This window comes from Penicillium subrubescens (genome assembly GCF_028828155.1).
Source record: "Penicillium subrubescens strain IBT 31985 chromosome Unknown utg000002l_segment0_segment0, whole genome shotgun sequence".
Lineage (NCBI taxonomy): Eukaryota > Fungi > Ascomycota > Eurotiomycetes > Eurotiales > Aspergillaceae > Penicillium > Penicillium subrubescens.
Window position 1 is genome coordinate 1,545,361 of NW_026643152.1, and position 16,553 is coordinate 1,561,913.

The following is a 16,553-nucleotide window of genomic DNA, read 5'->3' on the forward strand; positions in this document are numbered from 1 at the left end:
AGCTTATTGTTCAATGGTGGAACTTTACCTAGGTAATTTTTGTCTTACTCAATGCGGGGACGGCTCCATTCCAAAAACTTAAATTTCCATCTACAGTAGTGGATAGCTCGTATATGGTTTATTGAACAGAAATTACTGCGCCTCTCTCTGCAATAACCACACCGAGACATACGGATTCTTCGAGTGAAAAGTGTGCATTAGTGGGAACCTTTGTAAGACCGCAGACATCATCACTGCCAAGGAACACGCTATAATGCATAAGCCTGAATATTTGAGCTGTGAAAAGGCGGCTTCGCTAAGCGTTGGGCTGGCGACAGTCGCCCAAGTTTTATACGCCATTATGAAGCCGCCCCTACCGTCCCTCGATATCCCAGCCAATTCGAGTCCTACTCTGCTTGTGTACGGAGGAAGCTCAGCGACGGGTACTATCGTTATCCAAGCGGCAGAATTGTAAGACATAATGTCGACATGTATGCTACATGACTTACAATTTCGCCTCTAGGTCAGGATGTCGCGTCTTTGCAACTTGCTCCGCCCCAAACAGTGGACTGGTTCAGTCCCGCGGAGCCGAGAAGTAGTTTGACTATAATCAACCGGACTTCGTCAAGCAAATAGAGGCCGTTGGTGCGCCAATCACGCACATCGTGGATTGCCTTGGAAACGAAGAGTCAGCTACTTTCTGCAGCAAAATCCTGGCGCCCGCAGGTGGTCACTATCACTCAATCAAAGTGCCCGTTCCGGAACCATTCAAGAGATTGAGACCCGAGGAGAGCGTAGTTGCCACCACAGCTCTGGGATATACGATGTTTGGCGAAAGATTTGAATTTCCTGGTGTGGCAGAGCTCCCTGCCGACCCTGTGATGGAGGAGTTTGCTAAGAAATGGGTTTTGGTCGGCGAGAAATTGGTTCAGACTGGACAAATTCAACCACATCCGGTTGAGATACGTGGGGGAGGTCTGGTTGGAGTGTTGGAGGGCCTTCGGGAGATACGGACACAGGGGCCGCGAGGCAAGAAGATTGTATACTCGCAAGAATGAGGATGTTTCCGTGGATCTTGTTATGGCCCTGATCCAAGTGCCAGTTATTCTGATTTAGTTTTATCTAAGTGGGCTCTGAACAGGATCTGACTTCGTCCAATCCGATTTATATTCGGAACTAAACCAGATTCGTGATATTACCACAAGAGTTATCAAAGTCCACAATAGAGGCCCCTTCTCCTTCCAGGGGTTGCTTCCAGCTCCCCTCTCTAACTGATGTCACAGCACAAGTTTGGAGTAGAAACTTGGGATTTTAGCCCGAACGAGATCGCCGAGCGGCTAGTCTTCATGATCGCCCAACGGGGTGGGGTCGCCGTGCAATGGACGACCCAGTCCGCGCGCGGACACAGCGGGGAATATGATGAAAGTAGAAGAGAATCTCGAGTTGATCGTAAAATCGTTCTTGATTTATATTGGGCAAAGATCGATCTCTTATTCTCAACAAAGAATTGTATCGAAACAAGATGGTTGTATGGATGATCAGGTCTCTGGGCTCAATCCACCACTAAATGAATAGAGGAAATGAACCGCTCTTTTGTGCTGCACGCCGTCAAGGACGTGGCTATTGAGGATCGCGCTGCGCCAAAGCTCAAAGATCCTTGGGATATCATTGTTCAAGTGGCGCAGACTGGTATCTGTGGCAGCGATGTTAGTTTTCGATTTGACCCTTCTTTATCCAGAAAATGGGCTGACGTGAGTATACCAATAGGTCCACTAGTATGTCGTGTCTGATATCTCATGCATGTTATGAGGCTAACTTGACCACCAGCTGGCAGAAAGGCCGTATAGGAGGTAAGCGCATTATCGCAATCACTTCTCGAGATCCGGGACTCATTCGCATCACAAACAGATCTCATCCTCAACTCACCCATCGTCCTCGGCATGAAAGTTCCGGTACGGTCGTCCAAGTAGGCTCTGCCGTGAAAATCCTCACGCCAGGAGACGAGTCGCCATCGAGCCAGGTGTACCATGCAGACAGTACGTCAAACTCTCACAGGCCTTCTAATCAACCAACCCAACCAGACTAACAAAAAACCAAAGCTGCGACTACTACCGCAGCCTCACCCAAGCGGACTATTGCTACCCACTCCCCGCGCACATGAACATGGAAGAAGGGGCGCTCGTTGAACCCGTCGCAGTCGCAGTGCAAATCACCAAAGTCGGCGCCATGAAACCCAATCAGACCATTGTCGTCTTTGGCTGCGGACCTATCGGATTACTCTGTCAGGCTGTGAGCAAGGCCTACGCGGCGAAGAAAGTGATTGGTGTTGATATTAGTGAATCACGAGCATGTTTGCTAGGACTTTGGTGCTGATGATGTCTTCGTGCCTCCTAACAAACCTGGGGGTGTGGATGATGGTGTCTGGAGTGAAGAGGTGGCTGGAATCATGAAGGGGAGGTTTCATTTGGGTGAGGGGCCTGATGTCATTCTTGAGGCTACGGGTGCTCAGGCTTGTATACAGACTGGGATATATGTGATGCGGAAGGGTGGGACTTATGTGCAAGCTGGCATGGGTGGTGAAGTGAGTGTGATAACCGTAAAGGTGGAAGACACATACTGATATCTGAGCAAAGTGTTGATTTCCCCATCACGACTGTTTGTACTAGGGATATCCATGTTCGAGGATCTATTCTGTACACTGCGGGCTGTTATCCGACTGCGGTCGATCTGATTGCGAGTGGCAAGATCGATGTCAAGCGATTGACCACTAATAGGTTCAAATTCAAACAAGGGGAAGAGGCGTTCGATCTGGTTCGGCAGGGGAAGGAGTGTGATCAAGGTTATCATTGAAGGTATTTCATCATGATCAGTTTACAGATCGATCACGACCCTGCTACAGCTGTCATGGGCGTACAGGATTAACCCAGATTATGGCACAGAGAGAAAATATCATCAAGTTTGCAATCACTCAATGGTAGCCTCACAACAGAAAGGCAGTACGTGCAATTCTCTCCCCGATTTCGGGAGGGGGATATCATCTATGTACAAGTAGGAACGGACAAAAACAAGAAAACTTCGGCTCAAAACAACATTGACACGAATTCTTACATGTGGTTTTCACATTAAACGTAGCTGGCATGGAACAGCCGAGGGCAATGAGGCCCAGCTGCAGCATTCAGAACCATTAATCACGGGGACTCATTGGTCGTTGGAGCCCGTCGGCCCCATCCACTAAAGAAACCACCGCCGCCAGCGCCGACATTACTGGACGTCCCAGGTGTTCTGACCGGGTCGGTGGAGGACTTGGAGATGCTCGCTTGGGACGGTGAATGGCCGAGGAAAGAATGGCGGTTTTCGAGTTTCGCGCCGGATGGAGCATGGGGTTTGCTGATCATCTTTCGGAGTGCATCCAGTTTGCCCTTCACTTCCTCCAGTTCCTGCTTCGCCACGGCTTCGGCGGTCTTCGCGTTGACCAGCTCGAGGAGGAGGGTGTCTTCCGCAGCAGGTTTGTGATTCTCGGTGGCCAGCACGTTCTGAAGGCCCAGGCTACTTGAACGCTTGCTGAAGGTTGGGGCCTTATGTGAGTTGGTCCGGACCAGTCTCAGTTCACGGAGGCCGCCGGTGGGAGAGACAGAGGCAGAGGCCGACTCGGAATCAGCGGATGTGGAGGTAGTGTCGGGAGGGGTTGATGATTCAGGCATTTTGAGTGCACGGAGTTCTTTGTTCAGTCGCTCCAGTCGCTGACGGTCCCGGTATCCGTCTTGGATACGACCACGGGCTTCGCGCAACTGCTCCTTGAGTGACGCATTCTCTTTCTCGAAGTCGTCCATTCGCCGTGTCAGGTCTAGACAACGGCTTGCTTCCACCTCGTGCATTTCTTTCCATCGGGTCATATCATCGTAAAGTTGGTGTTTCGTCTGGGGGATTGTAGCGTCCTTGGGTTCACTGGTTGCAAAGCGAGCTTGCGCTTTAGCGATCAACTCCTGGGGCTGTGATTCGGTAGGCTGCTCCTGAATGTGCTTGAGCATTTCCTTCGCCAACGATTGGTCTTCTTCGCGCTCCTCTCGTTCCTGTTGTAGTTCGCGGGTCAAATCTGCTTGTTGACGTTGAAGGTCACTCAGGGCCATCAACAGGTCCTCGATCTGGGTATGGAGATCGCGGTCCTTGTGGTGTGTGGACATATTTGACTTCCGTGATTTTTGGTCACTGTTTACCGCGGCGGACAGCTCCGTTGGTGCGGTACTCGCATCGGATGTCGACTCCACCGAGTTCAATGTGGAAGTCAAGCTCTGCTTGGAGGTAGAGCGACGGATGGTGCTGGTGGGGCGAGAGGTATTGGGATTTGGATTGAGAGACTTGACAGAATTGTGAGAACTCGAGCCTGCCCAGAGACGTCCAAGAAATCGAGATGCTGCAGCTTGCATCTGGGGGAATGATATTCCGGTGGGGACGCCCTGTGATTGATTGTAGCTGACTTCCAGGGCTTGGAGGCTCTCGTGAGTAACGAGGGAAGTCAATGAAACAAAGTCATTGACAAGGTCATCTGCGTTGAACGCATATCTGGATCACGGTGTCAGCGTTATCGCAATATGATGTGGAGGATAAGATAAGGATATACTCACGTGTCCCACAAACTGCGTGACAACAACAACTGCATCACATCCTCGAACTCGGTGCAAGCCAAGATGCGTTTCTCGTTGCGCTGCATCAGAGACAGTGCAACTCGCATCAGAGTTTCACAAGCACCTTCAAGGAAAATTACATCGTAGATACGGAGAAGCATTGGCAAGGGGCATGCCACTGCGAAGAAAGACAAGAACCATTGTGACACATACACTGGCTCGACATTCAAAAGCTCCAGGTGTTGGAAAAGCTCGGGGCGATGCCGGGCCAGGAGGTTTTGGAACTGGTAAACATGAAGGTGGAGACCTGACAAGTCAGGGAGATAGCAAGTCCGAAGGTTGTAGTGCTCCATCAATCTGATCAGGTCTGTCAGTATTTAATCCAAAGGTGACCTTCTTCGCGGGTACTTACCGAACAAGGACACAAAAAGCCTCTGCGTCGGACATGTGCATCAACAATGGCCCAACGACAAACCCAAGACCCTGACAGTAGCCAATCTTCGCATCATACAAGCTAAAGCATCTCAAGACTCGAGCCAACATTTGCTGGCCCTCGCCGTTGGGATCCCGGAACATCTCCACATTAGGGAAACTACGACCAATATCCTTGCCAATCAGACCGTCGTAGGGGCTGCTTTCGCCAACCAATCGCTGGAACTCTTCAATCAATGTGGGATCGCGGGCACCAGCCAGACTAGGCCATACCACTCCTCTGAGCGGCGGAGGAACACCTTGTTGGATCTTATTAGACGTCAGAGTTGGCAGTCGCTGAGCCGTCTGTGGATAATCTGCCACCAGGGCGGCCCAGAACTCTAGCTCGGTCATTGGAGGTGGTTGAAGTTGTGAGTAACGTAGCTCTGACCGTGTAGGCTCATTGATCAATTTCTTGATTTGGAAGAGCGATTGCGAACGGGATTGTCGCTGGTGTCTCTGGATGCGAGGGGCATTGGACAAGCCGGACTTGGGATTGGTGGCCAGCGCATTGTTCTCTTGCTCCAGGCGAGCGAGCAGTAGAGCCGTTGACTAGATAAGCAGCGAAGTGTCAATTCCACATTCCATTCCACGGGCTGCACCGCACGGTCCATGAGGGGAAAGGGGCTTGGCCTGTCAACCTACATCGTCCGATCCTTCTCCACGCGGCTCTTGTTCCTCCGTTCGATCCAGATTCTCCCAATTTACTTCATTATCGTCCTCTTCTCCTGTCTGCCCAGCTTTCGCATGTCTAGGCTCCGCCGAGGTGGGAGTTGGGGGCTCGTCCACAGGGGTGGGGGTGGATCTTGCGGCATCGAGGAGTGCCATGGGGCCAAATGACTCGGTCTTGTTCTTGATGGCTTCCGACTCATGGGTCGCCAGGACGGGTGTCGGAGGGATGTCGAGAGTACGCCAGTCCGGTTGTGTGTGCTCTGAATTGGACTGGTTATCGGAAAGGGAGACGGTCACCATGGAATCATGGTTGGGGGCGTGTGGGATGCCCGGCGATGCGGGTTCGAAGCTATCCATTCTTGCGGCGGGTGGATAGGAACACCCGGGTGAGATATGATGGAGCAAGTCACCGAACTAGACTCTGGGGAGCGATTGTCGGAGGGTTGAGAAGATATTCAAGACCAGCTTCATCTCTGAGAGGCAAATGAAATCAGCAACCGGCGCAGTGGCGGCGAGGGGAACCCAAGAACGCAACGCACCTGGAGGTGATCCAGCACCATCAAGGATCGCAATACGCTTTTTTTGTCGTAACGGCAGCAGCAAAAGGCGGAAAAAGGCTGGTGAAGAAGAAAAAGGGAGCGAGTCTCAGGAGGAGTGGGATATCCACATCCACACTAATTCGCTAGCCCCTTTAGTGTTTCCCCTCCAAGGAGTCTCGCCCCCGTCGATCGCTCATACACCGACTGTCTGACGGGGACCGTCAAATAAGTGATAATCATTAAATATTATTGAGCAGCTAGTACTTTTAACTCTTGGCATTTTACATTAGGAAAGAGAGGAGGGTTATTGTTGTCATTATTTATCATTTGATCTCTTCTAAAGGTGGTGGTGGTTTAGTCCCCTATTTACTCCAATACGCGCCTCGCGACCCTCCTCCGATCGCCGTTCCATGGGAGACGTGCGATCCGTGGGCCAACGGTACAGAGTATGGAGAAAAAGAGAACAGAATGATGACAATCATGACATGGGGTTCGTTTTTGATTGCATTCCCTTCTCCAGGAGTTCACTATGTATGGAATAGATGAGACTGTTAAATTCCTCGATTTGAATCTCAGTGTCCTGCAGGTACCACAGCCAAATTACTCTGACTCTTCTTATTGGAGAGGGGGTGATGCACGGGGCAGTGGTATTTATTGTACTTGAAATACAAAAAGATCTACTTGTGTAATCTATTTTACTATTGATTGGATAAATAAGGTTGAATCAATCGATAATTGGTCAACTTTCGAGGGGGATCTATGAAACATCATTACAAAGCCCCCTTGAACAGCCGAGTTTCATCTTGTGACGCAGAGGGCCGGACGAGGAGAAAAGGGCTGGCAAGTGGCAAGCCTATCAAGGAGCGAAAGCCCTTAAATCTTCCGGTCCGTGTAGGGGTGAAGAGAGGCCACCTTTCCAGCCACCATCACTACTGAGTGACTGCACAGTTCCCTGTCAGTCTCTCGAGGTCTTTTCTGTCGCAGTGGATCTCTCCGCTGGTCCATGCGGTTTGTCACCGGGTATAACCTCCGAAGCGTTAGACCTTGACTCAAAAATGGGTCTTTCTGGATATCTAAGTGTCTCAAGGGTTCTATGGTCTTGTCAAAGGAACAGCGGACTTTCGGTGGCAGATCCAAGGAACCTTAGTCTGCTCTTCCTTGTTAATTATTTAATTATTCATAAAACTACATACAGCACTTAGTTGGACTTCTCTCTCGATTCTGTATACACCCATATGCTCACCTCAAGAGGCCTTCCGATTTTACCACTCTTTTCAGGGTCAGGCTCACTCACAGCATTCATCGCATCAAACTATCGCGGTATCACGGGCGGTCATGCTTACCAGAGAGAAAAAAAAAAGTATGCAAGGGCTAAAGATGAGGACTATGGACCTGCTGCGCGCTAGGCAATACATGCCTGCCAACCTTCTTGTGGCAATATATCCGTGAGACTGTGCCAAAGTACCAGAGGCCTAGGGAGTGTAGCTCTCGGATGCCCTGCCTTGCAATGCACGCCATGTATATGGCTGTGCAAGTAATTAAGGGTGGTGTGAGGGAAGTCCAGAGTATTCCATACTTGAAGTGAAGAGTCTTTCTCTCAACAGTAGTGTCAGGCGTAAGTACAACACTTCCCAGTGGATCAGAATGACTACATGACGAGTCACAAGCAGAGAGTGGACCGCGGCACAGATGAGTTCCTTAGATATGTGGTTGTTTTCCTTTCAAACTTGCTCACCTTGGTCACTCAATTTTCATCTCTCTACTACCATACTACCATCCTTTGTTTCCTCTCTGGCCAAGTACTAACCCCAGGATATTACCTGGCACTCGAGAGCCACCGTGGGTAGGTATTCGAGGAATTAAATTGTAACTAATGAGCAGGGTGGGCCGATCGGGTAGCGGGCTGAGGGCTGACTAGTTGTCTTTGTCGAGGGAGTGGACGCTGTTTGGCGACAAAGAAGCGAAGAGTGATTTGAGGCGGTTCTAATATTATTCAAATCTCTCTATTGACTTGATGATTGATATGGGTAGACCCCGCTTTGTATCTCTTTGTCTTGGAGAATTACTTTAGGGGCTACCAGGGTTGGTAGAGCGTTCCAAGAAATCGTATGTTTCCCCTCGAGATTCATGTAGCTATCAAGGTCATTCTGAGGTTACCCGTTGTAATCTTGATGGACATGCGTACACAGTAGTCGTCAGTTTATTTTTAGGTTGTCAGTAACGCGCTTGCCCAAACGAGTTTGTTTAGAAATTGCCTATTTGGGCTGCAGGCGGGGCAGGCGGTGAGGAAGAATGATGATCCGAGTGGCCACCTCCGGTCACCGCCCGAGTTCCGCTGGCAGTCGCGTTTCATGCAAAACAAAGAATCAAAGAAACTCGTCCCCTCCTTCGCCAATCCTTTCCAGCACCGCCATGCTGGCTCTCTAGTTCATTCGCTAACTTCTCTCATCTTCCACCCAATTTTGCGGGCTTTATTGACCCGGCGATTCCCTCGTTTGCGGGCCTGAATCCGATCTTCTCGGTTTTTCAGCGCCACCCCGTCGACCCTCGATCTCATCATGGACGACTCAATCATGGATGGTGACTCCATCTTCAACATCAGTGATGATGAAAACTCAGACTTTGTGCCTGAGAAGCCAGCCCCGGTCAGTTCGACTCGTTCAGTGATGGTGATGCAAATCACTGACTCCCTCGCCGCGCAGAAAACCAAGGCCAAGCCTGCTCCCAAAAAGACTGCGGCTGCCAAACCCAAAGCCGCGGCCAAAAAGGCTCCAGTGAAGAAGGCAGCAGCCAAGAAGAAGGCCAAGGCGGATAGCGAAGACGAAGTTTCCGACGTTCACATGTCCGATGACGATGCCGACTCCCTGCTCTCCCAGACTCCTCCCAAAGCGAAGAAGGCTGCTGCTCCCAAGAGGGCTGGCTCGAAGCAGCCTCTCGCTGATGTGGAAAATGAGTCATTTGGAGGAGATGCCGCTGGCGAAGCACCGGAGGAAGGTAGCGTAGCCGATAAGTACCGGAAGGTGAGTTGTGCGCGTCAAGTTATGACATTGTGAGACATGATGGCTAATAAAAGTTGATGATTTTGGTAGCTTACGCAACTCGAACACATTACCAAACGTCCTGATACATACATTGGTTCCACCGAACGTACAACTCAGTCGATGTGGGTTTACAACTCTGAGACAGAATCCATGGAGTTCCGTCCGGTATCATTCGTCCCCGGTCTCTACAAGATTTTCGACGAGATCGTTGTCAACGCAGCCGATAACAAGAAGAATGACAAGAACATGAGCGAAATTCGAGTGACAGTCAGTCGTGAGGAGGGCGAGATCAGCATCTGGAACAATGGACGTGGTATCCCCGTCGAGATTCACTCCGAGTATAAGATCTACGTTCCCGAGCTGATCTTCGGTAACCTTTTGACCTCATCCAACTACAATGATAAGCAGCAGAAGGTGACTGGTGGTCGTAATGGTTACGGCGCCAAGCTCTGCAACGTGTTCTCCACTGAGTTCACCGTGGAAACTCAGGACTCGCGCCAGAAGAAGAGGTACAAACAAACCTGGACGGAAAACATGACCAAGATGGGCAAGGCAAAGATCACCGAAGCCAAGGGCGATGACTACACCAAAGTCACGTTCAAGCCTGATTTTGCCAAATTCGGTATGGAGGGCATGGACGATGACTTTGAGGCCCTCGTGAAGCGCCGTGTCTACGACTTGGCAGGTACGGCGAGCGTTACAGTCAAGCTGAATGGCACTCGTATTCCCATTCGCAATTTCCGCAAGTACATGGAGATGTACACCAAGGCTATCCGCAAGGAGCGCGGCGAGGAAGGCCCGGCTTCCAAGGATGAAATCATCACCTGCAGCCCCAATGATCGGTGGGAAATTGGCTTTGCTGTCTCGGATGGTTCTTTCCAGCAGGTCTCGTTCGTCAATTCCATCGCCACCACATCTGGCGGTACTCACGTCAACTACATTACCGACCAGATCTGCAATCGCTTGGCGGAGCAGGTGAAAAAGAAGAACAAGAGCGGTGCTACTCTGAAGCCGGCCCAAATTCGGAACCACATGTTCATCTTTGTGAATTCGCTTATTGTCAATCCAACTTTTACCTCTCAGACGAAGGAGCAGTTGACCACAAAGGCAAGCCAATTTGGTAGCAAGTGTGTTCTTGAGGAAGACTTTTACAAGAAGGTTCTCAAGACTGATGTCATGGAAAATATCCTGCACTTTGCCGCCCAGAAAGCGGATCAGATCCTCAAGAAAAGTGACACTGGCCGCCGCACGCGCATGAACAATCCCAAGCTGGTCGAAGCTAACAAGGCTGGTACCCGGGATGGCCATCACTGCACCCTGATTCTCACTGAGGGTGACTCTGCCAAGGGCTTAGCCATGGCGGGACGTGCAGTTGTTGGTCCCGATCTCTTCGGTGTTTTCCCTCTCCGTGGAAAGCTGCTCAACGTGCGTGATGCTTCGTTCGATCAGATTTCAAAAAACCAGGAGATTCAAAACATCAAAAACTTCATCGGACTGCAACACAAGAAGGAGTATACCGAAACGAAGGGTCTCCGATATGGCCATCTCATGATCATGACTGATCAGGATCATGATGGTAGTCACATCAAGGGTCTTCTTATCAACTTCCTCCAGGCGCAGTTCCCCAGCTTGCTTAAGATTCCGGAGTTCTTGATCGAGTTCATCACTCCCATCATCAAGGTCTGGAAGGGTGACCCCAAGAATCCGACCAAGTCGCGCTCTTTCTTCACCATGCCTGAATATGAGGCCTGGAAGGAGGAACACAAGGATGAACGCGGATGGGATCACAAGTACTACAAGGGTCTGGGAACTAGTTCCACCGAAGATGCCCAGATTTACTTCCGCGATCTCGATCGCCACCTCAAGGAGTTCCATACCATGCAGGACCACGAGGCAGCTCTCATTGAGCTGGCTTTCTCGAAGAAGAAGGCTGATGAGCGAAAGGAGTGGCTGCGTCAATTTAAGCCCGGCACGTACCTTGATCACTCCATGGACAAGATTAGCTACACGGACTTCATCAACAAGGAACTGATCCTGTTCAGCATGGCTGATAACCAGCGTTCCATTCCATCCGTGGTCGACGGTTTGAAACCTGGTCAGCGGAAGGTTTTGTATACTTGCTTCCGCCGTAACCTGAAGAAGGATATGAAGGTCGTCGAGCTGGCAGGTCTTGTTTCCGGAATGACCGCCTACCAGCACGGTGATGTCTCGCTTCAGCAGACCATTGTTGGTCTCGCTCAGACATTCGTTGGCTCCAACAACATCAACACTTTGGAACCCAGTGGTAATTTCGGTAGTCGACTTCAAGGTGGTGGCGACTGTGCTAGTGCTCGTTACATCTACACTCGGCTGTCACCCTTTGCTCGAAAGGTTTTCAACCAAGCCGATGAGCCGCTGCTGACCTACAATGAGGACGATGGCAAGAAGATTGAGCCTGAAACCTACATGCCTGTGGTACCCATGATTCTGATCAACGGTGCTGATGGTATTGGAACCGGTTGGAGTTCTTCCATCCCCAATTACAACCCAGAGGACATTGTGGCCAACTTGAATCGTTTGATGGATGGCCAGGAGACTGTTCCAATGGAACCTTGGTTCCGTGGTTTCACTGGTGAGGTTGTCAACATAGGCGGCGATCGCTTCAAATTCAGCGGAATCATCAAGGAGACTGGAGACAAGGAGGTTGAGATCACCGAGTTGCCTATTCGCACCTGGACTCAGGACTTCAAGGACAAGTTGGAGGATATCATCAAGGCCGAGAAGGTCCCCTCTTTCATTAAGGACTACAGGGACTACAACACCCACAGCAAGGTCCACTTTGTGATCCAGCTTGATGAGAAGAACATGAAGGCTACCTCATCGGAGGGCTGGGAGGAGAAGTTCAAGCTTTCCAAGACAATCGCGACGACCAACTTGGTTGCGTTTGACCCTGAGGGCCGCATCACAAAGTACGCAACTGTCGATGACATCCTCAAGGAGTTCTTCACCGTGCGTCTCAAGTACTATGAGCGACGTAAGCAGCACCAGCTCGGAGAGCTTCAGAAGGAGCTTGAGAAGCTGAGCAACCAAGCTCGCTTCATCATGATGATCATTGAGGGCACTCTGGTCATTTCCAAGAAGAAGAAGTCTAACCTGGTCATTGAGCTGAAGGAGAAGGGCTTCAAGCCGATCGCCAAGGTTGCCGACGCGTCCAAACTGGGCGAGGATGAGCCTGCGATGGAAGACACCGAGGAGGTTGATGACAAGGATGTCGAGGTGCTGTCCAGCTCCTACGATTACCTTCTCGGCATGCCCATGTGGTCGCTCACTCAGGAGCGTGTGGAGAGACTTCGCCGCCAGATCGGTGACCGTGAGACGGAGGTTGACGACCTGATCAAGTTGTCCAAGGAGGATCTCTGGAGGAAGGACCTGGAAGAGTTCATCAACGAGTGGCGCTTCCAGCTTGAGGATGAGGAACGTCGTATGCGCAAGATGCAGAACATGGGCCGCCGGCATTCGTCTAAGCTCATGACCGGCGGAGGTCGTGGTGCCGCGGCCGCACGCAAGCGCAAGGCTGCTGCTGGAGACGATCCCGACGATGAAGACTTTGCAGCACCAAAGGCAAAGAAGAAAGCCCCTGCCAAGAAGAAAGAACCAGTCGTCAACAGCCTGGCTAACTTCCTCAGCAAGTCATCCACCAAGGAGCCTACACCAAGCGCTGACGGGGCTGGTGATTCTGATGACGACTTTGACTTTGAGAAGGAAATCCTTCCTAAAAAAGCCCGCGCCGCGCCGAAGCCAAAGTCCAAGACTACGGCCGAGGACGATACAATTGACCTTGACCAAGTCCCCCCAATTAGCTCTTCACGTGCGTCAGTCCAGCCAGACGCTGATCCTATGGATCTTGACGAGGAGCCTGCTGCGAAGCCAAAGCCGAAGACGAAGGCAGCAGCGAAGCCGGCAGCGAAGCGTGGTCCCAAGGCCAAGGCAAAGCCTGCTGACGAATCCGACGATGATTTCCTTGAGATCGCGCGGACGGCCAAGGAGGCTGCCCCAGCTGGTCGCGCTCGTAAGCCCGTCAAGTACACCGCCATCAGCGACTCCGACAGCGACAACGGAGACGATCTTTTGGGCGACGTCAGTCAAATGGTTAAGGGTATTGGCGGCGATGATTCGAATACTCGACCTCTTATTTCTGAGCGCTCTCGTGCCGGCAGCAGTGCCAGCCTCATGGCTCCGAGCAAGGCCAAGGTCAGCGAGTTTGACCCAGACGAGACCGACTACAGCAAACTCGTGCCGCAGGACTCTCCTCGTCGCTCAATTAAGGTCATGCCCAAGGATGTCTCGAGAATTGAGGATGAGGAGGACGAGGAAGAGGAGGATGAGGCACCTACCAAGCCTGCCCCAAGAGCCAGGGCTGCACCCAAAGCCAAGGCTGCCCCTAAGGCGGCTGCAGCTCGTGGTCGCGCAAAGAAGGATGCCGCGCCTGTACCTTCTCCCGCTGCCAAGGCCTATGCTTCTAAGCTAGCCAAGACCAACAAGAAGAAGCCCGTAGATGACGACTTCTCCGAGGACGACATCGATGCCATGGCCAATGACATCCTGGATTCCCCGGCTGGCAAGATGGACGTCTCGGATGATGAGCCCGCTCCTCGACGTGCGGCAGCCGCTCGTCCCGCTCGCCGCACCGCTGCGGCGGCTAAGAAGACCTATGTGATTGAGGAAGATAGCGAGGATGAGGAGGACTCTGCTGATGATTTTGAGGAGGACGAGAGTGACTAGGTGGTACCTTATGGGGCGTCGTGGTGCATACTTTTCTTTCTGGGGACTTGATATGGTTTTACTTTCATATTTTCTTTGGATTCTGATCTCTTCCTTTATCCTCTTGTGTTTTTAGTCCGCATTTTTTTTTTCGTGGTGGTCAGGCAGAGCCGACCAGTTTTTGCGAGACGCGAATTCGAATATTTTCTTCCTTTAATTTGAAAGTAAAGGCATCGAGTATTGAAGCACACTCTTGGCTGTTTCTGTTCGATTGTACCTGCCAGAAGACGACTGCATTCCTAAGTAGATGTACTAAATGGACCATTGTGGTTTTTCTTCCGAGTAACAGGCTTATCAATAAGGTCGATAATTGTGGCGTCGATGGCATCGTGTTCTAACATGAATCAAGTGGCCAGGTGTTTACTTGTTAAATTACTTGAGATTGACACGCTACACTAACAAAAAATCACAAAGTACACAGTCCGATGCCAAACTCCAGAAACACATTCCCTTCCTTGCCAACGCCGTCCAGTCTAACCAAACAACCATTCCAATGCATAACACTCACAAAACCGCCCCCCCCCCAGCTCATCTCAGGGATGATCAACTGCATCACAGGGAAGCACGACGTCTCTTCTTGCCTCCAGATTCCATCCGTCCCAACAGAGGACCAAACATAGTCTCCTCCATCTCATCACCATCCACATCCTTAGACGAAGCCCGTTGCATATGCAAATGAAGCAAGGCATGAGCAGCCTTGACCTCCTTCGCAAAATGGGCAGAACGAGAATCTTTCTCACCATTCTTCTCCTTGACAGAGCGCGAGGGGTTCCTCTTCAGACTGGCCTTTCCCTTTCCACGGGTATCACTGCTCGAGAGCCGACCAGGACCTGGCTCTCGATATTCCTCGTCGGCGTCATCTTCCAACATAGACTCATCATCCGAGAACGTCATTTCCGAATCATCCATCTCTGAGTCCCCATCAGCAGAGACACGCTCGCTTCCATAAGGCGTTGGAAAGATTGGCTTGGCGTGCACATCTGAGCGTGAGGTTGTAGAGAATTCTGTTTCCGAGTCACTTTCCTCGCCAGCGGCCCTCATGACTCTCTTTCTGCGCTCGGTGGCTTCCTGGAGAAAATCGTAGGGTGTGCGGGTGACCGGGTGTGAACTGGGAGGTCTGTTGACAGGGGTGAAGCCTCTGTACGACGGACTTTGAGGTGAACCACAGTATGGCTCGGAGGACGAGCCCCGCGCACTGCTGATGCTATCAGCATAGCTGCGTCGGGCGAGCTTGGTCTGCATATGGGGTCCTCGGCTGGAGTCTTGCGAGGGATAGTCTACCATCTTCCTTGGGACCCGGGAATTGAAAGAGGTTGTTGACATCTCATCGTAGCTGCGAGGCTCCAGCAAGCGGTAGCGGCGCGCAATTTCGGTGGCTTCTTGGATGATGGAGGAGTCAATGACCATTCGACCAAATCTGACTCGGTCGGTTGGGGGGATGCACATTTCTGGGAAATCGAGGCCGAAGAGGGGGTGAGCAGGAAGCGGATTTCCCAGCAGAATGTGGTGGCGAGGGCTTTGGCGGTTTCGAAGGGCATCCAGTAGCCTGATGGACAGGAGCAATTCAATGTCAGTATCGGCCAACCAATTCTAGGTAGGGAAATTTGATCTGGTCATACCTTGAGCTGCAAGTGCTCCTCCGGTGATACTGTGGCTGATCTCGCGTAGGCCGTTGTTGTTGTTCAGCACCTTGCCGGGGGTGGTCTATGAACAAGTTGTGAAAAGATGCTCCGCATTGAGTCGGTACAGAGCAGAGGACAAACCTTTGAGTAGCCAAGGCACTTGAACAGATGGGTAGTGCGAACCAGTCCGATGTTGTAGTCCCACGTTATGGTCCACGGCTCGGGATCCGCATCCTTTCTCTGGAAAGTATACTGGAACACTATAGATCATGTATCATCAGTATCCGAGCTCAGAATAGACAGATTGTATTGAGATAAACTTACGATGAAAGCTATCTCGTCCAGTTCTCTCATGAAAGGTCTTCTTGTCGCTTTGATAGGGGATGTGACGAGGAAAGTCGGCAATGTTGCCAAAGGGCTTTAGATCAGCCTTGCGGTGCTCCTCTTCTAGAAGCGGGGTCCGTTCTTCGTGAGGAGGATAGCGAAGCTCCCCTTGAATAGGCCCAGGGCGAAACACGGCACCATCCTTGACCGTCTTTGATCGTTTTGGACGCTCTGGAGCTGGCGGGCTCCCCGTGGCATGTCGTGATCGCGGCATCATAAAGCCTCGATGGCCTGGGGTCACCTCCGGGAGTGGATTGAGTAAATCACGAATGGAGCCCATGAATAAGAGAAATACGTCTCGGGTTTAAGCTGGGATGAATAGAGAGATAAAGAGAAAAGGTACAATGAAGAAGTAAGAAGGGAACCGGGCTGGAGAGGAGTGTCGAGAAGAAGAAGTTGGAGGGAGGAAAAAGGAACGAGTAG

At 51.2% G+C, this 16,553-nt stretch overlaps 4 protein-coding genes across 4 annotated transcripts; 2 read left to right on the top strand and 2 right to left on the bottom strand.

Moving 5' to 3' along the window:
* Positions 1-1,559: 1,559 nt before the first annotated feature.
* N7473_001942 (uncharacterized protein) lies at positions 1,560-2,829 on the top strand (the record flags this gene model as incomplete). The annotated part of the gene is made up of 5 exons (XM_057147882.1): positions 1,560-1,685; positions 1,927-2,015; positions 2,061-2,295; positions 2,339-2,560; positions 2,608-2,829. 5 exons carry the CDS (start codon positions 1,560-1,562, stop codon positions 2,827-2,829), a joined length of 894 nt encoding a protein of 297 aa, XP_057011536.1.
* A 338-nt stretch (positions 2,830-3,167) lies between these two features.
* N7473_001943 (putative GTPase activating protein (Evi5)) lies at positions 3,168-6,101 on the bottom strand (the record flags this gene model as incomplete). The annotated part of the gene is made up of 4 exons (XM_057147883.1): positions 3,168-4,539; positions 4,602-4,958; positions 5,014-5,624; positions 5,718-6,101. The coding sequence occupies 4 exons, from the start codon at positions 6,099-6,101 to the stop codon at positions 3,168-3,170; spliced, it is 2,724 nt and encodes a 907-aa protein (XP_057011537.1).
* Positions 6,102-8,841: 2,740 nt separating this feature from the next.
* Positions 8,842-14,085, top strand: N7473_001944 (DNA topoisomerase 2; the record flags this gene model as incomplete). Its single annotated transcript, XM_057147884.1, has 3 exons — positions 8,842-8,928; positions 8,986-9,303; positions 9,373-14,085. 3 exons carry the CDS (start codon positions 8,842-8,844, stop codon positions 14,083-14,085), a joined length of 5,118 nt encoding a protein of 1,705 aa, XP_057011538.1.
* A 591-nt stretch (positions 14,086-14,676) lies between these two features.
* N7473_001945 (uncharacterized protein) lies at positions 14,677-16,410 on the bottom strand (the record flags this gene model as incomplete). The annotated part of the gene is made up of 5 exons (XM_057147885.1): positions 14,677-15,457; positions 15,529-15,670; positions 15,744-15,828; positions 15,888-16,006; positions 16,071-16,410. 5 exons carry the CDS (start codon positions 16,408-16,410, stop codon positions 14,677-14,679), a joined length of 1,467 nt encoding a protein of 488 aa, XP_057011539.1.
* Positions 16,411-16,553: the final 143 nt, after the last annotated feature.